The sequence below is a fragment of the Eschrichtius robustus genome, chromosome 1, assembly GCF_028021215.1.
Source record: "Eschrichtius robustus isolate mEscRob2 chromosome 1, mEscRob2.pri, whole genome shotgun sequence".
Taxonomy (NCBI): Eukaryota; Metazoa; Chordata; class Mammalia; order Artiodactyla; family Eschrichtiidae; genus Eschrichtius; species Eschrichtius robustus.
Window position 1 is genome coordinate 150848411 of NC_090824.1, and position 24181 is coordinate 150872591.

The window sequence follows — 24181 nt, forward strand, 5'->3', positions numbered from 1 at the left end:
GCTGTTGGTTCTGGCCCTGTAGTGTGGCCTCTGTGAATGGAATGGTCTATACTGGCTGTGGAGGGGAGCCAGGAGGCAGAGTAAAAGGGATTCTTCCCTAGTGTCTGTTTTGGTGGCCATAGAAAACTTCAGCAAACTTTAGTTTTGTGTCTTTATGCTCTTTCCCTGGGTACTGAATTTTCTGGTCTATTGGAAATGATAGCAAACATTTATTGATGCTAACACTTGCTAGTATCATCAATATATGAATATCAGTATGAATACAACAATAATAGATTGCATCCAAGTACTCCTCTATAAAAACTTCTGTTTACTATTTAGGAGCAAACTAATATACTTAATTTATAGTAGCATGGAAGGCATATGAATGTTTAGACTGGGCATAGGAAGGAGTAAATAGTACAAAAGAAAAAGAAAAGACTTTCTCATTGAGTCATTGGCCTGAAGCTGGGTCGTATGTCTTGATTTGGAGAGTCCTCTGGGGGCACATACCTGATGGAGACCTTGTTCTCTCCATTTCACCTCAGGAAAGGGGAGCAGGAGTGGGAAGCAGGGTACAAGGCTTCCTTGGCCCCAGTCAGGCAGCACATCTTTATTGCAGCTGCTGTGTGCCCGACGTTAGCCCTGGGAGACAAAGCAGTAAACAAACAAGGCAGAGCCTGTGCTTTCAGTGGGGGTAATAGACAGTGATCACTCAGCTAAACACATCCTTTCAGGTATTGACACTTTTCAGACATGAAAAGTGCTCTGAAATCGATGAAATGGAGAAATGAGGGAGGGAGAGGCAGTGGGGGAGTGCTGGTGAAGCTAGGGTGTTTGGGCAAAGCTCTGAGGAGGTGACGTTTAAATGCAGAGCCCCATGATGGGAATGAGGCAGACATGTGACAGGAGGGGTGGGCGTTGGACCCCAGACCGCAGGGGATGAAGGAAGGCACTTGGGGGCCTAAGTGCGCTGAGTGAGAACATACTAGAGAAGAGGTAGAAGGAGGCCTGGGCGGTGCGGGCTGGATTCTGGGGAGGCTGTCGCTGTTGTCCAGGCTGGAGATGACGGTGGCTCAGGTCAGAGTGAGAGCGGTGGATGGAGACAGGTGGACGTGGAGAAAGGCACTCCCTGTGCGTGTGTGTTAATGATGTGCGGACCGCGCACAGCTGCTGTTTCAGGCACCGGAGATAGAATTGTGAGCTAAATGGAGAATCACTTCCTGTCCTCCAGGAGCTGATGTCGCAGTGGGCGTGGCCAGCGTGAGAAGAAAGGCCAGGGCTTGGTCCTGAGGAGGGTGGACACGCCCTCGGGGGGAGTGGATGGTGTGGTTGAAGAGCTGTGGTGGGAAGAACATCTGAGATTCCCACAGGCTTGGGAGCTGGAGCCAGGAGGACCATTTTTCTCAGCTTTACTGAGATATTATTGACATTAAAATATGACATAAACATAAGTTTAAGGTGTATGGTGTGGTGATTAGATACATGTATATGGCAAAATGATCACCAACATAAGGTCAGTTAACACCTCCATCCCCTCACAAAAATACGATTTCTGCACATCTGTTGTTTTAACACTTAAGATCTACTCTCTTAACAGCTTTCAAGTATATAATTCAGTATTGTTCATTATGGTCACCAAGCTGTGTATTCGCTCCTCCAGTCCTATTGGGGAGTTTATACCCTTGGACCAACATCTGCCCTGGCCCCTGGCAACCACCATTCTAGTCTATTTCTATAGGTTTGGCTTTTTTAGATTCCACATATAAGTGAGAACATAGTGTTCGCCTTTCTCTGTTTGACATTTCAATAAGCATGAGGCCCAAGAGGATGTGTGGCTGTACTGGATACCATGTGGTATGGGGGGGAGAGGAGAATCAGGGATGACTCCTTGGTTTTTGATATGAGCAGTTCAGGGAATGGGAGCGTCAGTGACCAAATTTGGAAGCTTGGGAGGCGGACTGGGGTGGGGGTGGGGGACATGAGTTATCAGACTCCTAAGTGGAGCCATGGAGTAGGCAGGTGGATATTCAACTGCAGAGCTCTGAGCTCCGGGACCATGACACGCCACTGAGAATGAACCAGTTTAGGGGCGGCACACGAAGCCTGTTGCCCACGTGAAATGACAGAGGCCAACATTTAGAGGTCAGGTCGAAGAGGAAGGGTGGACAGTGGGTATGTGGGATCAGAGGGCCCTAGAGAAGGAGACAAGGCCAGAAGACTCTGAAGAGGTCAAGTAAGATGAGGACTGGAACTGTCCTTGTTTTTTTTTTTTTTAACATCCTTATTAGAGTATAATTGCTTTACAAAGGTGTGTTAGTTTCTGCTGTACCACAAAGTGAATCACCTATACATACACATATATCCCCATATCTCCTCTCTCTTGTGTCTTCCTTCCACCCTCCCTATCCCACCCCTCTAGGTGGACACAAAGCACTGAGCTGATCTCCCTGTGCTATGCGGCTGCTTCCCACTCGCTATCTATTTTACATTTGGTAGTGTATATATGTCCATGCCACTCTCTCACTTCGTCCCCCCTTACCCTTCCCCCTCCCCGTGTCCTCAAGTCCATTCTCTATGCCTGCCTCTTTATTCCTGTCCTGCCCCTAGGTTCTACAGAACCTTTTTTTTTTTTTTTAATTTTAGATTCCATATATATGTGTTAGCATACGGTATTTGTTTTTCTCTTTCTGACTTACTTCACTCTGTATGACAGTCTCTGGGTCCATCCACTTGACTACAAATAACTCAGTTTCGTTTCTTTTTATGGCTGAGTAATATTCCATTGTATATATGTGCCCCATCTTCTTTATCCATTCATCTGTCGATGGACCCTTAGGTTGCTTCCATGTCCTGGCTATTGTAAACAGAGCTGCAATGAACATTGTGGTACATGACTCTTTTTGGATTATGGTTTTCTCAGGGTATATGCCCAGTAGTGGGATCGCTGGGTCATATGGTAGTTCTATTTTTAGTATTTTAAGGAAACCTCCATACTGTTCTCCATAGTGGCTGTATCAATTTACATTCCCACCAGCAGTGCAAGAGGGTTCCCTTTTCTCTATAACCTCTCCAGCATTTATTGTTTGTAGATTTTTTGATGATGGCCATTCTGACTGGTGTGAGGTGATACCTCATTGTAGCTTTGATTTGCATTTCTCTAATGATTAGTGATATTGAGCATCCTTTCATGTGTTTGTTGGCAGTCTGTATACCTTCTTTGGAGAAATGTCTATTTAGATCTTCTGCCCATTTTTGGATTGGGTTGTTTGTGTTTTTGGTATTGTGCTGCATGAGCTGCCTGTATATTTTGGAGATTAATCCTGTGTCAGTTGCTTCGTTTGCAAATATTTTCTCCCGTTCTGAAGGTTGTCTTTTCATCTTGTTTATGGTTTCCTTTGCTGTGCAAAAGCTTTTAAGTTCATTAGGTCCCATTTCTTTATTTTTGTTTTTATTTCCATTTCTCTAGGAGGTGAGTCAAAAAGGATCTTGCTGTGATGTATGTCATAGAGTGTTCTGCCTATGTTTTCCTCTAAGAGTTTTACAGTGTCTGGCCTTACATTTAGGTCTTCAATCCATTTTGAGTTTATTTTTGTGTATGGTGTTGGGAAGTGTTCTAATTTCATTCTTTTACATGTGGCTGTCCAGTTTTCCCAGGACCACTTATTGAAGAGGCTGTCTTTTCTCCATTGTATATTCTTGCCTCCTTTATCAAATATAAGATGACCATATGTGCGTGGGTTTATCTCTGAGCTTTCTATCCTGTTCCACTGATTTATGTTTCTGTTTTTGTGCCAGTACCATACTGTCTTGATTACTGTAGCTTTGTAGTATAGTCTGAAGTCCAGGAGCCTGAGTCCTCCAGCTCTGTATTTCTTTCTCAAGATTGCTTTGGCTATTCGGGTCTTTTGTGTTTCCATACAAATTGTGAAATTTTTTGTTCTAGTTCTGTGAAAAATGCCATTGGTAGTTTGATAGGGATTGCATTGAATCTATAGATTGCTTTGGGTAGTATAGTCATTTTCACAACGTTAATTCTTCCAATCCAAGAACATGATATATCTCTCCATCTGTTTGTATCATCTTTAATTTCTTTCATCAGTGTCATAGTTTTCTGCATACAGGTCTTTTCTCTCCTTAGGTAGGTTAATCCTAGGTATTTTATTCTTTTTGTTGCAATGGTAAATGGGAGTGTTTCCTTAATTTCTCTTTCAGATTTTTCATCATTAGTGTATAGGAATACAACAGATTTCTGTGCATTAATCTTATATCCTGCTACTTTACCAAATTCATTGATTAGCTCTAGTAGTTTTCTGGTAGCATCTTTGGGATTTTCTATGTATAGTATCATGTCATCTGCAAACAGTGACAGTTTTACTTCTTCTTTTCCAATTTGGATTCTTTTTATTTCTTTTTCTTCTCTGATTGCTGTAGCTAAAACTTCCGAAACTGTGTTGAATAATAGTGGTGAGAGTGGGCAACCTTGTCTTGTTCCTGATCTTAATGGAAATGGTTTCAGTTTTTCACCATTGAGAACGATGTTGGCTGTGGGTTTGTCATATATGGCCTTTATTATGTTGAGGTAAGTTCCCTCTATGCCTACTTTTCTGGAGAGTTTTTATCATAAATGGGTGTTGAATTTTGTCGAAAGCTTTTTCTGCATCTATTGAGATGATCATATAGTTCTTCTCCTTCAGTTTGTTAATGTAGTTTATCACACTGATTTGCGTATATTGAAGAATCCTTGCATTCCTGGGATAAACCCCACTTGATCATGGTGTATGATCCTTTTAATGTGCTGCTAGATTCTGTTTGCTAGTATTTTGTTGAGGATTTTTGCCTCTATGCTCATCAGTGATATTGGCCTGTAGTTTTCTTTCTTTGTGACATCTTTGTCTGGTTTTGGTATCAGGGTGATGGTGGCCTCGTAGAATGAGTTGGGAAGTGTTCCTCCCTCTGCTAGATTTTGGAAGAGTTTGAGAAGGATAGGTGTTAGCTCTTCTCTAAATGTTTGATAGAATTCGCCTGTGAAGCCATCTGGTCCTGGCTTTTGTTTGTTGGAAGATTTTTAATCACAGTTTCAATTTCAGTGCTTGTGATTGGTCTGTGTATATTTTCTATTTCTTCCTGCTTCAGTCTCGGAAGGTTGAGCTTTTGTACGAATTCGTCCATTTCTCCCAGGTTGTCCATTTTGTTGGCATATAGCTGCTTGTAGTAATCTCTCATGATCCTTTGTATTTGTGCAGTGTCAGTTGTTACTTCTCCGTTTTCATTTCTAATTCTGTTGATTTGAGTCTTCTCCCTTTTTTTCTTGATGAGTCTGGCTAGTGGTTTATCAATTTTGTTTATCTTTTCAAAGAACCAGCTTTTAGTTTTATTAATCTTAGCTATTGTTTCCTTCATTTCTTTTTCATTTATTTCTGATCTGATCTTTATGATTTCTTTCCTTCTGCTAACTTTGGGGTTTTTTTGTTCTTCTTTCTCTAATTGCTTTAGGTGTAAGGTTATGTTGTTTATTTGAGATGTTTCTTGTTTCTTGAGGTAGGATTGTGTTGCTATAAACTTCCCTCTGAGAACCGCTTTTGCTGCATCCCATAGGTTTTGAGTCGTGTTTTCATTGTCATTTGTCTAGGTATTTTTTGATTTCCTCTTTGATATCTTCAGTGATGTCTTGGTTATTTAGTAGTGTATTGTTTAGCCTCCATGTGTTTGTATTTTTTACAGATTTTTTCCTGATACTGATATGTAGTATCATAGCGTTGTGGTCAGGAAAGATACTTCATACCATTTCAATTTTCTTAAATTTACCAAGGCTTGATTTGTGACCCAAGATATGATCTATCCTGGAGAATGTTCCATGAGCACTGGAGAAGAAAGTGTATTCTGTGGTTTTTGGATGGAATGTCCTATTAATGTCAATTAAATCCATCTTGTTTAATGTATCATTTAAAGCTTGTGTTTCCTTATTTATTTTCATTTTGGATGATCTGTCCATTGGTGAACGTGGGGTGTTAAAGTCCCCTACTATCATTGTGTTACTGTCAATTTCCCCTTTTATGGCTGTTAGCATTTGCCTTAAGTATTGAGGTGCTCCTATGTTGTGTGCATAAATATTTACAATTGTTATAGCTTCTTCTTGGATTGATCCCTTGATCATTATGTAGTGTCCTTCTTTGTCTCTAGTAATAGTCTTTATTTTAAAGTCTGTTTTGTCTGATATGAGAATTGCTACTCCAGCTTTCTTTTGATTTCCATTTGCATGGAATATCTTTTTCCATCCCCTCACTTTCAGTCTGTACGTGTCCCTAGGTCTGAAGTGGGTGTCTTGTAGACAGCATATATACAGGTCTTGTTTTTGTATCCATTCAGCCAGTCTATGTCTTTTGGTTGGAGCATTTAATCCATTTACCTTAAAGGTAGTTATCGATATGTATGTTCCTATCACCATTTTCTTAATTGTTTTGGGTTTGTTATTGTAGGTCTTTTCCTTCTCTTGTGTTTCCTGCCTAGAGAAGTTCCTTTAGCATTTGTTGTAAAGCTGGTTTGGTGGTGCTGAATTCTCTTAGCTTTTGCTTGTCTGTATATGTTTTAGTTTCTCCGTCGAATCTGAATGAGATCCTTGCTGGGTAGAGTAATCTTGGTTGTAGGTTTTACCCTTTCATCACTTTAAATATGTCCTGCTACTCCCTTCTGGCTTGCAGAGTTTCTGCTGAAAGATCAGCTGTTAACCTTATGGGGATTCCCTTGTATGTTACTCGTTGCTTTTCCCTTGCTGCTTTTAATATTTTTTCTTTGTATTTAATTTTGGATAGTTTGATTAGTATGTGTCTTGGCGTGTTTCTCCTGGATTTATTCTGTATGGGATTCTCTGTGCTTCCTGGACTTGATTGACTATCTCCTTTCCCATATTAGGGAAGTTTTCAACTATAATCTCTTCAAATATTTTCTCAGTCCCTTTCTTTTTCTTTTCTTCTTTGGGACCCCTATAATTCGAATGTTGGTACGTTTAATGTTGTCCTAGAGGTCTCTGAGACTGTCCTCAATTCTTTTCATTCTTTTTTCTTTATTCTGTTTTGCAGTAGTTATTTCCACTGTTTTATCTTCCAGGTCACGTATCCGTTTTTCTGCATCAGTTTTTCTGCTATTGATTCCTTCTAGAGAATTTTTAATTTCATTTATTGTGTTGTTCATCATTGTTTGCTCTTTAGTTCTTCTAGTCCTTGTTAAACGTTTCTTGTATTTTCTCCATTCTATTTCCAAGATTTTGGATCACCTTTACTATCATTACTCTGAATTCTTTTTCAGATAGACTGCCTATTTCCTTTTCATTTGTTTGGTCTGGTGGGTTTTTATCTTGCTCCTTCATCTCCTGTGTATTTCTCTGTCTTCTCATTTTGCTTAACTTACTGTGTTTGGGGTCTCCTTTCTGCAGGCTGCAGGTTCATAGTTCCCGTTGTTTTTGGTGTCTGCTCCCAGTGGGTACGGTTGGTTCAGTGGGTTGTGTAGGCTTCCTGGTGGAGGAGACTGGTGCCTGTGTTCTGGTGGATGAGGCTGGATCTTGTCTTTCTGGTGGGCAGGACCGTGTCCGATGGTGTGTTTTTGGGTGTCTATGAACTTATTATGATTTTAGGCAGCCTCTCTGCTAATGGGTGGGGTTGTGTTCCTGTCTTGCTAGTTGTTTGGCATAGGGTGTCCAACACTGTAGCTTGCTGGTTATTGAGTGGAGCTGGGTCTTCGCTTTGAGATGGAGATCTCTGAGAGAGCTTTCACCGTTTGTTTTTACATGGGGCTGGGAGGTCTCTGGTGGACCAATGTCCTGAACTTGGCTCTGCCACCTCAGAGGCTCAGGCCTGACAGCCGGCTGGAGCACCAAGACTGTGATTGTGGAGGCTTGGTGAATCCAAAATCTGATGTAGTAGGCTAGCAGGCTGGAGACTCTGGGAAGAGTTGCAGCCCAAACGAAGGCTGCTGGCAGAATCCCTGTCCTTGGTTTTGATAATGTCATTGGAGGCTTTGCTAAGCTATTTGGTATCATGACCAGGGCAGAAGGTTAGTTGGAGTGGGTTGGAGATAACTGGTTGGTGAAGATGCTAAGAGATGGGACTCTTCAAAAACTATGTCAAGTTTGGCTCTGAAGGGGCTGGTGTGTTGTGTATGTGACCTTATGTGAACTACTTGACTCCTCAAATCAAATTCCTCACCTTCCAGCTGGTGATGGGATTACGTAATGTGAGGTACTGTTGAGAGCATCACAGGAAATGAAGCACACTGATGCATCCAGAGCTTCCAGCACAGCCTCTTGGCTGACTGTGGATGTTCTCAGAGTGCTGGTTTCTCCCGTGCTCTTCTGTGTCTGAGAGGCGTCATTTTCTCATCAGTAGAAGAAGGAAATTAGGCCAAATGAAGTTTCCAGCTCTAGGTTCTCACACGTTGCCTGCTTCTCAGGCTGGGGTCTCCCCACTTCCCCCTCTCCCACTGCCTCGCTCCAGTTTCCGCCTGTGGCTGTAACCCCCGCTGGACTCTCTTCCCTTTTCCCGCATCTACTCCGCTTTGATTCTGTCTTGCACTCGATCACCAGATTACTTCTCCAAAAAAAAAACACCTTGCTTAGCCTTCTCTCTCACCCAAGAGTCTTGAGAGGGGCCTCGTTCTTGAGGTGAACGTACCCGTCCCCACCTGTGACCCTTTATAACTTGAGCTCTGCTGGACTCACTTCTTCTGCTCTCCTCTGCACCCCTGGCCATCAGATTGGCTGCCGCTTGAATGTATCTTGTTCTGCCTTTTCTCTGGCCTCTGGAATGTTATACCCAGTTTTAAATCCCACCTATCCCTCAGGAGCTGGTGCGTGTGCAGTGCCCCTTGGTGCTGTGATGGAAAGGACCATCTCTCTGCAGGAAGCTCCAAGGCTACTCCCATCTGCCTTGCTTAGTTCCACACACATCTAGGGTGGGCCTGCAGTGTGCACACACCGACCACCTCCTGCTTCGCCTGACAGTTGTTTATCACAGGTCTCAGCTCCCGCCTCCACCACGAGCTGCCTCTGAGGTTTCTTTGCATCTCCTGCAGTGCCATGCATGTTGGGTGCTTCACAAATTAACAAATTACATCAATCAGAAAACGTCACTTTGAGAAGCTGTAATGGAAGGTTTGGGAATTAAGTTTTAAGAGAGGATAGTAACCAAGGGTTTTTCTTTGTGTATATGTCTAGAATTAAAAAAAAAAAAAAGTTTCCAGTATTGAGGCTGTTTTATCAAAAGCCTTTAAAATCTGCAAATGCCTTGGCCCAGCAATTCTGCTTCTAAGGATTTATCCTAAGAAAATAGTTTTGAATATCTGCAGAGAATGTCCACTGCAGTGTTGTTTATGATGTGAAAATACGGAGGTAGCCTAAATATCCAACAATAGGAGATTGGTTTAAAAAGAAAAGAACTCACGGTGCATATTCATATCCTAGAATTACTGTCTCCTTCTTAAAATGATGATGTAGAAAGGCAATGACTTGGTAAAATGTTCATATGAAATGAAGGAAGTATGTTTGAAAACATTATATTATTGTCCAATTTCCTTTACCTTAAATTATAGAGAAAAGATAATTGGCATAGGTAGTGATATCTTTGGATGTTGGGATTATTGATGATTTTTACTGTCTTTTTGCTATCTGTTACCTAACCTTTCTGCAGGAAGCATACTTTCTTAAGAAAACACTTTATTAAAGTTGGAATTGGATACCTCTTTTATTCATATAAATCACATATTCTTATCTTGCGGCTAAGTTAGCCTTCCTGTCTACACTCATGCAGTGTTGGGGAGAGCCCAGGGCTACCTGCCCACGTCAAATGGTGGTAGGAAACATGGGAGTGTGCTTCTTGGGGTCCCTACCTTCCAGGTCACAGTGACTGCTCTCCAGTGTGTATACTGCATGGTGTCCTTTGAGGCTGGCTGCAGGAGTGAGTTGTTGTCCCTTGGCTGCTGAGCTGTGTGTTCAGGTGCAGGGCACTGACACTCTGCAGCAGGGGTGGGGAGTGTGTGGCCTGGCAGCTGTGCAGTCAGGCCTGGGTTGCAACCTTGACCCTCCCCTGTGCTCCTGTGCGGCCCTGGGCTTTAAGCTGTGGTTTGCACATCGGTGGGATGGGGATGGCATCTCCCGCGGTAGTGAGCGTGTTGCACTGTATCTGGCCCAGACTGGGCACTTCCCGAAGAATAGCTGGCTGCTGAGCTCCCCAGATAGCCCACCTGCAGCCACTCCTAAGGCAGTCAGCAGTAAAGAATGGGGTCTTATTTCTTTAATAATAATATAGATTTCCTGGAAACTGGTCATGTTATGGGTTGGGAAATAGTTTTTAAAAAGTGGTTTCCTTGTAACTAAGACCTGTCCCGCCCTCCCCTCTTGTCTCCCTGCAGTCTGTGGGCCAGGCATCGACATCCGCAACGACTACCAGCAGCTGAAGCGACTGGAGAACTGCACGGTGATCGAGGGCTACCTCCATATCCTGCTCATTTCCAAGGCTGAGGACTACCGCAGCTACCGCTTCCCCAAGCTCACGGTCATCACTGAGTACCTGCTGCTGTTCCGTGTGGCTGGCCTCGAGAGCCTCGGCGACCTCTTCCCCAACCTCACAGTCATCCGTGGCTGGAAGCTCTTCTACAACTACGCCCTGGTCATCTTCGAGATGACCAACCTCAAGGATATTGGGCTCTACAACCTGCGAAACATTACCCGTGGGGCCATCCGGATCGAGAAGAATGCTGACCTCTGCTACCTCTCCACAGTGGACTGGTCCCTAATTCTGGATGCCGTGTCCAATAACTACATCGTGGGGAATAAGCCCCCAAAGGAGTGTGGGGACCTGTGCCCGGGGACGATGGAGGAGAAGCCGCTGTGCGAGAAGACGACCATCAACAACGAGTACAACTACCGCTGCTGGACCACAAACCGCTGCCAGAAAAGTAAGATGAGGATATGACTGTGGCTGCCCTCCTGCTTCTCTCTACCCCACCTCCCCCGCCCTCCCTCCTCTTCTGAATGCACGATTGCAACGGGTGGGTATGGCTGTATCGCAATTAGGATGTGGGGTCTTGAGGGGCTTCCTTTTGCATCTGGGAACTGGTAGGTGCAGGGCTGTGGCCTGGCTGCAGGCCATCCCGGCTGCTGTCAGACCGTTCCAGTCACACACTAGAAACCATCACCGCACTCTTGGGCTAGAGGCTTGAGGAACTTCTGCTTTGAATTTCTGATGAGAAAGGTGACCTGGTGTGCTTGAAAGTGCCTAAGCCCTGGCAGTCAGAGGCTGCATATGTATCAGCTCTTTCATCCTTTGCGTGAAAGGATGTTTTTCAGTAACGCAGGGCTTCATTAGTGTGAATACACCTGGAATATTGTGGAATAAAGGAAAGGTAAAGGCTAATTCACATCCTGTGAAAGTGGTGACCCGCACCCCGTCCTCGGTCCTTAGTGATGACGTTACAGTGCTTGGGCGTCCTGGTTTATGATGGAGCATAGCCAAGGCGGTGGGGGCAGGGGAACCCTGGACCAGTTTCCAGGAGTCCCAGGTTCAGGCCGACCTTGCAGGTAGCTATCCAGCGAGCTCATTTGTACACCCCAGGCTTCTGCTTCCTCTCTTTTCTACCTCTTTCTTGAAGAATTGTGCAAATCTTGTGAATCACTTAGTGAAAGAACTTTGCAATGTGTTTACTGCTCTTGGGGGTCAGGTGGTGGTATTTGGAAGATTCTCGTTTATTCATCTGCTGTGTGCTTATTTTCCTTTGAGTTATAACTGAACTCTTGCCTGATTGTGATCGATACCTTGAGCGCCGGGTTGTTGGGTATTGAACTGTGACTCTGGGCCTTTGTCTTCTTGCTTTCAGCAATGTTTAGGTCTATTGGCCAGGAGGGTTCCCCTCACTGGTTGGAAGGCAGTGTGGTAGCTATAAATAGCTGTTTAATGGCTGGGCCAGTTAGAGACCCAAGGAGCCCATGTACTGTAGCTAGTCATGGAGAGCCAAGAAATCCCAAACTGGTAGGCTTGCCTAAACCCTGAGGTGTGTAAAATAAACAAACCAAAGGCCAGACCCCACAAGTAACATTGTTTCAGTTCCCTGCCAGCCAGGGTGGAAGCAGAGAAAGGATGCTTGCTTTGAAGAGCACACGCTTTCCTGCCCTCTGTCATTGGATCAGCGGGTAGGTGAACACTGGTTCAGTAAGGGAGGGATCCCACTGGCTGAAGCCAGGACCTTGAAGAGCTGAGAACACCATTTGGCCACTTGGAGAATCCCTTTTGGCTAAGGTTGGGGGAAATACTGTGCTAAAGTCATATTTGTTATTCATTAAAATAGTACCCTATCATTAGGTTACCTGCTAGTTCTGAGAAAACAACAAAAAATATTTTCAAGTAGTCTTGACATTTAAAATTTTTATTTTAAAAGAAAAAGCCATCATCAAAGGAGGTGTCATGTGTCGTGGAAAGATGTTGGATGTGGTATAAGAGGCCCGGGTGACCTTGGACCAGCCAGCCCTTCTGGGCTGTAGTTGGACATATTTAGAATGTTCCATTGGGCAGCCCCATATTATTCCTTAGTGGTGATCACATGTGTGTGCAAAACTGATTTGAAAACTCGTAAGGTCTGTACAAAAGGGAGGTGTTACTTAAAAAGTCGTTAGGTGGGCACTTGTTCAGTGATTCAGTCGGTATTTATTTAGGTCTCACTGTGGACTTTGGGCTGTTTCTGGCCAGCTGCTTGTTGAAGAAGCCTGGAGCAGGGGCGAGGCATGAGTTCTGGGCCCAAGTCTAGCAGCCGTGACTAGAAATGAGCAAGTAATTTAAACTTGGCCTGGCCCTCAGTTTCTTCATCTGCAAAATGGGATAGCCCCTTGCCTTCCTCATAGGGCTGTTGGAAGATTAGAAAGAGAAAGAGGAAGAGCTCCATGAGAAAGGACCAGGAGATGGAAATTGGGCCTTGGTGCTTCTACAACTGATGCTGATGGGCCTGCTGGCCAGACACCCTCTTCTCCAAGGCCACACCCTGCAGCCTTCTCCCAGGCCAGTGTCTCAGGCCTCCTGATGTTTTTCTGTGATTTCACAATGGAGTATTTATTTAAAATTAATAACAGCATTCAGGGAAATTGTCTTCCCTTCAGCTTGTCCTGAAAACTCAAGCGTTGGCAGGTTTCTTGGAGATTTTCTAGTTGAATCAGAACTCTTTCCCTTTGCATAGATTCCCTTCTGACCTGCTCTGTCCTGTGCAGTAGCCACTAGCCCCATGTCTCGTCGAGTACTTGAACTGTGGCCTGTCCGAATTGAGATATCTTTAAGTGTAAAATACACACTGGATTTCAAAGTGTAGTATGGGGGAAAGAAAGTAAGGTATTTCCTTCATATTTTGTATATTGATTACATGTTAAAAATGATGCTTTAGACATATGAGACGAAGTAAAATGTATTCTTATAATTTCACCTGTTTCTTTTTACTTTTTAATGTGGCTCCTAGAAAATTTGAAATTGCAGATGTCGTTCGCATTCTAATTCTTTTGGAGAATGCCGCTTTAGAGCATGCCGTCAAAGGCCCTGGGTTCTTGCCTGCATCATCTCTCTGGCTGAGCACTGCAGTGCTGTGGTGCTCCATAGCTCTCCAGCCAGAGTGCTTAGGGACGATTCAAGGAGCCAGGTGGAGGGCATTGAGTCCAAACAGAATGTCCGCCTTGGGGTCCACGTTAGTCTTAAGATGGCCAATTAAAAAGATTAAGCATAGAAGAATCCCATTCCATTATTCTTCCCAGGGCTGGCTACAGACGGAGGGGGAGCATCTGGAGAGGTACGTCCAGTCAAGGATATGTGTGACATTTTTGACATAACGGAGAAACACTCAATTATGCAGTGCTGATAGGCAGTTTTCACCTGACGCTCTCCTTTAAACTCCCTCTGTAGATCCTGACTCTGCGGTGGCAGGCAACTTCGTCGACAGCCCCCTTAAGGAAATTACTATGCTGTGGGTTCTCTGCCCGCTTCTGTATTTCTCTGTTGTCTTACAATTTTGAGGGGTGGTTTTATGCAGGCTTGAGTTGTTCACTCCTAGAAAGTGATTGAACCTTAGAAAAACGGAGTATGGCTTTTTCCTTTCCATGAAAGTGTAACTGGTGCCCCCTGAGATGCGACACCGTTGTTGACTCCTTCATCCCTGCCTGCCAGCATCACTGATTCTCCTCTGTCTGTGCAGCTGTCTCTTTTCTGGCTCCTCGTCCAGTCTTTAATAGCTGTTTTCCAGAGTAACATCCTGGGCCCTCTCTCCACTGTCCTGTTCCCCCAGAATATCTCACCCACTGCTTCAGCATCCTCCCATATGCATCTGGCTTCCAAATACCATCTCCAGCTCTGACCTCTCTGTGAGCTCTCGACCCCGTCTGCCGTCATGACTGGACCCCCATGGGCGTTTCAGCATCCGGTGGTCTTCTCTGGCTCCTCACTTATAGCCCAGGGTTTTCCTTGTTTCCACTCCCGTGGGTAGTGTTCTTGTTCTCCGAGCTCCCATGTCAGACACTTGGGTACCATTTGCATGTTTCCTTCTCCAACCGGACACCAAGCCCTTTCCATCTGAAATGTTTCCCTAGTCTGCCTTCCTCTGCTCTCCCCGTGTTCGGTGACACGGCCTCTCCCCAGCCTTCCTGCCTCTCTGCCTCGGCCCAGTGACCTTCCGCTTCCCCAGCATACACGCATGCTGACCGAGAGGCTCCCGTCCCTAAAATCCTGTAGAGGAGCCTGTGAAACCCCATGAAGCGGGCTGTGCACCTGGCCTTGTGCCTGCAGGTCCTTGACCGCGGTGGTGTTCTTCCCCACTGACCAGCTGGCCGCCCGCTGCTGGAGGACTGCAGGGCTTTGTGGACTCCGGTGGGCCCTTCCCGAGGAGGAGAAGCCTGTCTGTGGTGCTGAGTAAATTCTGGGCGTATCTTCCAACACTTGGTCAGCGTGGCTGTCCCCCCAGGGGTGAGCACGCACCTGCTTTGTGAAAGATTGATTGTCAGGAAAATACATTTTCCCCCTTGCGCAGAGAAGGGTGTGGAGTAACAGTCCTCAGCGAGCCAAAAGCCTCGAGGATTATGAAATGCGGATGTTTCCTGTGTAACTTTTATGGTCGTTGCTCCCAGGGAGTCACCCAGACCGTCCCCAGCTCGTAACTGGCTGGGAGGGTCAACCATGGGTGGGAGCTCTTCTCTCCCCTGCCCTGGTCAGAATGATTCAAAGCCAAAGATGATGGAGAAGGGTGGGAACCATCTTGAAAGTTGAAGCTTGGCCTGGGGTGCTGTGCTGTTCATTTATTCGCTGGAGGTCGGCCACGTCCAAGGAGGGAACGGGGTGAACCTTCTCTGGGCACCTGTGCTTCTTTCCCCGCTCAGTGCGTTGCCTAACTGTGTGTGGTGTTTGCTTGCCTTGGGGCTTTCTGGTACCTGATTTCAGGTATTACACCCCCCTCACCCCCCAAAAAAAAATTCCAAAAACTTACTGCTGAACTTAGTCTCCAAGTACTTTTTAACCTGTCAGGGTGAACAGCTTGTGGTCCACTTGGATCACTATGTTGCCTGTGAGCAGGCTTGGTCTTTGCCAGAAAATCCACCAAGCCTGCAAGCCTGGCCGTGTTGGAAGTTGGCTTCGCTGGTGGTGCAGCCTTACTTCAATTAAAAAGGCATTGACTGGGAACAGCGGTCCCGGAGCTTGTTGCATTTCCTACTGCCTTCGAGATGAGAAACCAGGAAAATAGCAGAGTGGAGCCTTCGAGTGACAAGGCAGGAAATGGCTCCCTTTATTGACAAAAGGAACACATTATACTGCCGTCTCACGGATGGGGTCAGGGACTTCAAATGAAGGCAGGTGGTGTAAAAAAGATAATTCTACATGTTTTCCCCCAAACATGTTCTTCTGTTTTTGTTTATCGGACACTCCTCTCAAGGGTGGTATTGGTGTGTGGGGCGGAATTGCACCCCTTCCTCATTTGCTCACAGATTGGTATGTCAGGCCCGCCAGGTAAAAGTGGGGGGCTTGTTTAAGTGTTTGTAAATCACCTGCTGCATTGAGATGAGGTGGGGAGACAGTTTCTCTGCCCTGAGACTCCATGCATTATTTCATCCTAACACTTCTGGCTAATTTTTCTTTCTTTCTTTTTCTTTTTTTAAGCTTCTTGTGAGGGAGATTTCCCTCTGTGAAATACCGTGTAGTCTGTTGCCACTGTGGACCAGGGTAGGGGCCTGCGTGTCCACGTGGGGCAGAGGAAGGCCTGAGCATCCGGGAGGAAGGGGCAGACCGTCCAGCAGGCTCCAGCCTGTGTGTAGCTCGGAGCTGGTCTCTCTCCCCCTGGAAGGCCCCTGCTCTGGTCAGCTGCTCCCAGTGTGGGGGTTTCTTTATTTAGAAGGGGGTCACATGCCCCTGGGCCTCACTTCTCTGCCTTCTATAGTCACGCATGAAGGTGGCATTCTCTTCTCCCTGACTGGTGACCCTGTTACCAAGATGGAGAGGCACTTTGTGCCCCTGTGTCCCCGGGACCCTCTTAGCTGACCCCGCCTCTTAGTTCCCGTGCCTTGTCGTTGAAAGGCTTCATTCTTGGCTAAGTGTCACCTAATTAAGGTGTCACTCTCCTGCGCTCCCTTCAGAAGTTTGTTTTTTAATAGGGATCTCATCTTAGAGATGAAAAAGCTTTCAGAATAAGTCTCCTAGGGTGATTTTTGCAATTCTTGGTGTTTGGAAAATATTCTGGAGTCCCTTCCCATCTCATCAGTTAAGCCTACTTGTAAGACCATTCTGGTTTCTTCTTAACTTCTAAAAAGCCTCTTTTTTTTGTTGCGTTAATATTTCTATCTTCCTTTCCTTGTGTGTGTGCCAGCGTGGCATTCTCTGCTAGAGTGGGGATGACGTGGAACGTGTGGGCCCGTGGCTAATCCTGTCCTGGACTGCGTTGCTCAACTTGAGTGCATAGGGTGGTTTGGGACTTAGGTTTGGCTCACAGTGGAGCTGGGAGCCATGACTTGGAAACGTGCCTCCTTCTAGCACATGGTGTGACTCCGGGACTCAGGCAGCATGAGGTGGGGTCTCTGACACCATCCTGGGATGGAGTGCCCCCCTGACTGGAGGAAGCAAGAGACAGCCAAGGTGTTCCAGGAACGCTGGGGGCAAGAGATGGAATCTCTGTCTGCAACACACAGGATACAGAATAGGCATCTGTTTATCACTGTGCCTAACTTGGGAATCTAGACTTAAGACATGTACAGATCTTTTATATGGAAGAAGGAACCCCAGGTGGAAATCCAAAATCTAGACCATTCTGGGTTCTGCCACTGGCTAACACATATGAGCTGGACGTTGTCATGAGAGCTGGGGTTTTGTCTAGTTCCTGACAGGCCTGTCTTCTCGGTCTCTGGAGGAATAGCTCCCTGCAGAGCCCTCATAGCTGTGTGAGCTGCGCTGCAGGAGGAGCCGAGGGCTGAGCGCTTCTTAGAGCTCGGGGGAGACAGCTGCCATCTCAGGTCAGGGAGTGATGGGGGCTTCTGGGGCCTGTGTAGGCAGGGAAGAGTGTCCAGGGAAGGTTGTGCTCCTTCGGGGTCGGCATGGCCACTCTTCTGCAGTTCTCAGGGTGTCTTGTTGCTGACCAGGACCTCACTCCTGGTTTTCCCAGCGTATGCATCCCTGACAACATTGTGGAGGCAGCAGCTACCATCACGTGCCTGCCACCCTCTACTTGACTGGTCTTCAGGCATCTTTAGGTGGCCTCACGCCTGGAAGGTGTGGGTTTCCCCTGTGGACTATTATGGTATTTAAGATTGAGATTTGCAAGAATATATAATTTTGTACAAAATGGGATTTAAAAAAAAAGCCTACATTTCAGTATGGACAAGTGACATCATATGGCAAAGGTTTAAGAACAGTCTGTGAATTGAGAGGATTCCATACATTAGCCTTCTTTGTTCCCAGGTGCTGGGGTGAGGCTTCCAGGCTCCATCTTCCATATCTGAAACAGGAATGAGCAGGTTTGGAATTTGTAAAGCACTGGACAGAGGGTACACAGCACATAGTAGGTTCTTGGGAAATGGTAGCAGCTGCTATTATTTTTAAAAATTAAACTTAATGCCTAAGAGCTGCATTCTGAGGTTATTTAAAATTCTGAGCATTAAACTGGATTGACTGTGTATGTTTACTGCCATGTCTTATATGGTCTTTATTGCTTTTTCTAAATTGCAAAAATTCAATTATCATAAATAGCATGGCATAGTGTAGGAGTGGTTCTTGCTAGTTTAATCCAAATTGTTCAAATTGCTGTGTCTGTCCAGATAAGCCGTATCTTTAAAGAACATTCGGTGAGGTACGTATGTCTATATGGGGATGCCAGTGGGGCCTCTATAGTTACATGTAAACTCTATTTCTTTGGTTATCAAACCATATGAATTTATTCCGCTTGCAGGCTTGGTGTTGGGAAGAATTAAGAATATCAAGAACAAGATTCTTGTTTGATACTAACATTAAATATTATCTTTTTAAAACGTGTTTTTCGCAGAGAGCAGCAAAATGGTTAGAGTGGGCACAATTTTGGGTAAAGATAACAAGGATGTACATTTTTATTTGTGACAACTGCAGGTCTCACAGAGTAAAGGTAGTTAACTGCCTGCTCCCTGCTGAAGCATGTGCCTGTTTATTCTCTTCTTTGGGTAATACTGTGTGTGTGCATGCGCGTGTGCGCGTGCATACCACTTTATTCTCCCACCCAGACTCTTCTCCTGCTTTGGCTGTTTTGTTTTATTTCCCTCCTCTCACCCTCAGTGCAGGAAACAAACACTGGGTCTCTCTGTCCTCCCTTAGATCTTCCTTCCGTTCAAGGGGATCAGGTGGGTGGGAAAATGCTGTGCAGGAATGTCAGGCCCTCTCCCGGAAGCCCAACTTCTATTTCAGCTCATTATCCGACAGAAATCGCTTTTTGTTTCTCTGCCGTGGTCACAAGCAACAACCGGGTCCTCTTTCCTTTCTTTGTGCCATTTTTCACGGCATCCACGTGGGATGGGAACAGAGGCAGTGTGTCTGGGGACTCTGCATTAAGACTGTGCAGACAGACCCGACCCATGCGTAGCTGCCTCCCATTTGTTTTTGCAAGTCCTAATGAAGGGACTCGGGTGAAGGCTGTGAGGCTGCTGGAGCTGGTGCAGGCAGGCAGGCCGCTGAGTGCGGGACTGAGGCTGGGCAGCCCCTGGGCCCTGAGCCGTCTGTGCCCGGGGCCCCTGGGAAGCAGGGCCCAGCTGTGACGCGCCTCCATCTGCCTTTAGCAGCAGATCTGTGAACCGAGGCTGCCATTCTGGGTTTCTGGATAGATGCAAAGTGCTTGGATGGTTTTTAGCAGCTGCCGCGACTGGGAAGTGGGGCTTAGTAGTAAAAAGGGGTGAAAAAATAAAAGAAAATTGGGAAGCATAGAGCCTGCAATACAAAAAAAGGCAAGATGAAGGTTGATATTATTAGAAACACTTCCTGGGCAGCCGAAGTGTTCGAATTAGGATTTTTTAATTTATTTATTTTAACCCCAGAAGGTATTAGTGGTAATGTGGAGACAAATGGAAACTCGTCAGATTCCCTAGGTCCAGAAAATGCAAGCTTTATTCCTGTGGTTCCCAGTGTGATGTTTCTGTCCTGTTTTCTTGACCTCCGAATGGCCCCTTATGCTTTGCTAAGTCGACGATGTTATTAGGGTCTTAGACTGTTCCTCAGATAGGTTATAGGATGTATTTTTGTTCCCTTCCTCAGGGGACTTGAAATGATTGGATTATTTTGTAATACGTTGATACTTCTTTTAGAAGCATTTGCATAACTGTGTCAAAGAAGCTTTGGAACAGGTTTTTTAGCAGGGTTGCAGGAAATGTCCCTCGTGCTCTCCTCCGCTCACGAGGGAAGACAGAGCAGCCCAGATGCAGGATGGGGCATTTCACGCTCCCTCTTTGTAACTTCACTCATGGTCTGGGTGCACTGTCCAGGTGGTACAGTCTAGGTGACATGGTATCATCTTCTGAGATCAGTGGGTTTCCTGCCCCTCCGACCCCAGCCGCCCCCTCGTTGTGGCCATCGTTTCACATTCACTGTGGGAGTCAAGGCTCAGAGGATCTTGACACCATCGTTGCTTATGAATAGAATTCTGAGAATGTATCATTTTCTCAGAAGAATGCTTCTTTAGCTCAACAAATATTTCTTGTTTGCTAAGAAAAAAATCCTTGGAAAAGTCATTGGATGCCCAAGATGGGCGACTAGGAGGGGGGTGAACTTCTGGGTCTGCTTAAATAAAGCAGTATTTTATTGAGAGGCAATTGATAAAACAGCCAAAGCCAACTTAACAGACTGTCATTTTAAGATGAATTTGTTTTGCAGGATTAATTTGATTTTACATTTTAGAGACAACAGCTCTCTGGGCCCCACTGTTACTTCTGCCTGTTACCAGGCAGAGGAAATGGTTAGGCTGCGGTCACAGATTCACTGGATTTCATGCTAATGCTGCGGGGTGGGGGGACTTAAGACCCTCAACTTGACTTGGTCCCATGGGAAGGTTTATACTGTTTGTTTGGGTAACTGCAACTCTGTCTTGTTGGGCACTGTTGTCCTAACATGGAAAGCCTCAGAGGTTAGAGAGGAGCCACTGAAGATGTGTGAGGAGGGATTAAGTGGTTGTGAGAGGGAAATGGTGATCGGGATGGTGTTCAGACCCCCTTTCCACTAGTAAATAAAAGGTGAGTGGTTTTGGTGACTGGTTTAGCCTGAGCCAGTGCAGATTCTCTTTTCGTAAACAAGCCTGGTGTACATCGTGCAGTTTTAAAAGTGTAAAGTGTGGACTTTCATATGTCAGCTCTTCAACTGCCAGTCTCAAACTCTTCCACCATTATCAAAATAAATGCAGACCTCTCGTCAGCATCTTCTCATCTCTGAAGCTAGGATGGAGAGGCAGGTGGTGGGTAATCAAAAGGCAAGGAGGAGTAGGGGGCCACCCTGCCTCACGATCAGATGGAATTTGCATGGAAATTGTGAACACACAAGCATCATTGTTTATTGCAGAAAGCACTGACCAGACTCCTCTGCTACGGCTTAGCTGAGCGGCCCAATGCCAGCCCTTCCCCTCCCTGCTCCTTGGTTTCCTCATCTTTCCCTGTTGCAGAGTAAGGTGTTGGGGACCTGGGATGGAGCCGCTGGCCCTGGCCTTCAGGAAACACTGCTAGAGAATGAAAACAGGTGTTCTAGACTCGCCGTGGTGTGAAGCAGTTGACCTCTTTTGGGATGGGCCCTACCCTTAGGGACAGGCTCCGAGAGCGGTCCTTGGAGAGTGGGCTGCGATTAGTGGGCTCTGACAAGCTCACCGAGGGGTAGCAGATAGAGCATAGGCTGGCGAAGCATCTCAGTGAAAGGGTAGAAGGAGAGAAAAGCAGTTAGGGCGTTGAGACTAGGAAGTTCAGTACAATTTATGTTGTCTTGTGTCTTTGAAGTGACTTTTTCTGGTCTGGCTTTCACTGTTACCAAAGTGAATTATTCACAAGTACTTTGAGAAACACCGATGTAATGCAGTTATGCTGAATGAATTTCAATTCATTTAAATCATTCTTTTCAGCTAAAGTAAGCTTTCCCTCATCCAGAACCAGAGCAAGCTGGTAGCCCAGTGAGCGTTTCCTGCTCTCATGGCCAGCGGCTGATGTCTACCATGCTACTGCCGAGGTGCCTTGAGCTCAGAAGCACTTTTGGAGTGATCAGAGTGGAATTGCAGTACTTTCCGAGTAGTTTGGGAGCTGGGTGTGTTTTGCTGTGCACTCTGGTCCTCAGCAGTCTGGCTGTGGTGCGTGTGCACGGCGAGTTTCAGCTGGGCGAACATTGTCTGCTGAGGCCACGCTCTTCATGGTCGCTCCTTAACCATCATCCACTTGTTCTTCATGGCTTGGCTCTGCTCTTCCATGAAACCTCCCTGGATCTCCCTTGTGGAGGGCTCACAGGCCTGCAAGGCTCATGTGCTGGCGATGAGGCTTTGCCCTGTTCCCGGTCAGTGACGATTCCTCTCTGAGCTCTATCAGTGGTTCCAGAAGGCCTTGTTTACTCATCATTTGTCTCCTCCTCCAAATAGATGATGAACCACCGTGGGTTTGGACTTGTGCTCTGTTTATAAATCTTGGTTCTCCAACCTCACAGCCAGAGGGAGAGAGGGTCATGGAGGATATATTCTGTAGAAATCCGTCTCCACCGTGGGCCTGACCCGTGCAGAGCATCTGCATCTGAGTGGGTTGGTTCTCATGAAGACTCTGGGGCTGGGCATGAGGAATGGAGGTGCCTGTGACCCGAAGACTAAGGGGTCCTCACTCTCGGGGTTGTGCAAGGGTCAGAGCGAGCCCCTGTTGGAATTTTGGGTCCTGGGCACCAATCTTGGCTCACTCTAGGCTCGGCCCTGAAAGGTACAGGAATTTTATAAAGGGATTTATAAAATGTCTTTGGATGACAAACGTGGTTCTAGTTGGAATGAATAAACCAACTAAATAGCAATAGAGTTTAAGAGCAACTGAGTGAGTGTCGGGGTGTGAGAGGATGTGGCCACACAAGGTTTGGGGGGTTCTTAACCTCTGCTGAGTTGTAAGTTATTTGGGGTCTCTTTCTCCTCCCTACCATTCTTGTTAACACAAATCCAGTCTCGTTAACGAGGTGAAAGAGAATATATTATGTGCATCTCATTCCTGCGGTACGGGAGAATGACAAAGAGGTATGAATTGTAAGTAAAATCTAATTTAGGTCTTGATGTGTCTGTGCGGGTTTTGACACTTGTTACCTGGCCAAAATTCCCATTGTTTCCTTCGGTCAGCCTGTTGTGTGCAAGTCCCATGACAGGCAATGAGATGATAGGAACTTAGTATTTTGTTATGAGAGAAGATAAAAACATGGCATTGCAGAGAGAGACACACAGCGTATGCCGTGTGATGAGGTACTCCACATTTTTTGCCTAAAGAGAAGGAGAGGCAGCAAGTGCTAAGAGCTCCAAGAGGGGAGAGTTCTGTATTTGGAGCTTTGCATGGAAAGATCATTTGCCTCAAGTGAAATGGAGGCCTTTCATGCAGAACGTTCCCACTTGCTCAGTACTGTTTGCCTAGCACTGTATACACGGCCCTCAACTCATGAATGGGTTGCACTTCAGAACTTTGCAAGCCGTGTGGAATGTGGAGGGTATTATTTCACAAAAACAGAAGTCTGAGTGGTGGTTGAGGTCCCAGCCGGCGGCCCTGCCCCAAGCCTGTTCAGCTGAGATATCATTTGTATGTAACTCCTGCCGACAGCTTGTAGAAGAGACTTGTTGAGCTTTATCCCAGAAGGTGGTGCCTTTGCTGACTGATGGATGAGGCAGGGGTGGTGATGGGAAGCTGGTGGTTTCCACTTTATATCTGATTTAAAAAAAAAAAGAATCCCTCCCTGAGGGCTCAGCCCTTCCCAGATGGTCAGGCAGGCCTGGGGGACGAGGCTGGAGTGTGCAGTGGGAACAGGAGCTGGGACTCAGCATTCTGGCATCCCACTTGGCTGGGTGGGAGGATTCTAAGTTGAATCCAGAACACATCCACCAGAAGGTGCAGTTTTTGCCCTTGAAGGACTCAAGTTGGTTTCTGTGGTGGTGGACTTTTGGTTCATTACTCATGTCATGATGTTTATGAAGTGCGGATTTGTGACCTATGTCTGGGTTAGATTCCCTGCTCCACCACCAGGGCCACCAAGCAAGTTTTATTACATAAGGTCAGTAAAGTGTCTGACAGTCTCTGGAACCAGAACGGTCTCAGGACATTTTAGTTCCTCCTCTTTTTCCCACTTTGGATCTGATGTGTTAGGGGGGCTGATTTAAGATTTTTATCACTTTTCTTATTGTGAACTGTTCTTTGTAAATTGTGACAACAAAGGGATCGCAGACAGCCTCCTCCCTCTCTCCTGTCTCTGTCCTCCAGTCAGAGAAAAACTCAGCCTATGATCTTTGGCCTAGAGAAATATTAAATCTATGTTAAGTATGCAGACATGAATGGGCAAAGGAAGGATTTGTGGCAATGAGGATCTGCTGAAAACAAATAAGTCATGTAAATAGGCAGAAAGAAATGTGAAATTGATTGCATCTTTCAGCTCCTGGTACTTAATGCAAAGATAAAGTAGTGGGAAAAGGTTGTCACTTGAAGTAATAGAAAGATGTAATAGAAAGTAAT

The 24181-nt window shown here is 45.8% G+C and overlaps 1 protein-coding gene across 2 annotated transcripts in view; it reads left to right on the forward strand.

Moving 5' to 3' along the window:
- Window positions 1-24181, forward strand: part of IGF1R (insulin like growth factor 1 receptor) — a 298964-nt gene that overhangs the window by 52820 nt on the left and 221963 nt on the right. For both annotated transcript variants that reach the window (XM_068557027.1, XM_068557036.1), the window contains exon 2: window positions 10381-10926. In XM_068557027.1, the coding sequence (XP_068413128.1) occupies window positions 10381-10926 (546 nt within the window). The remainder of the gene's footprint in view (window positions 1-10380; window positions 10927-24181) is intronic.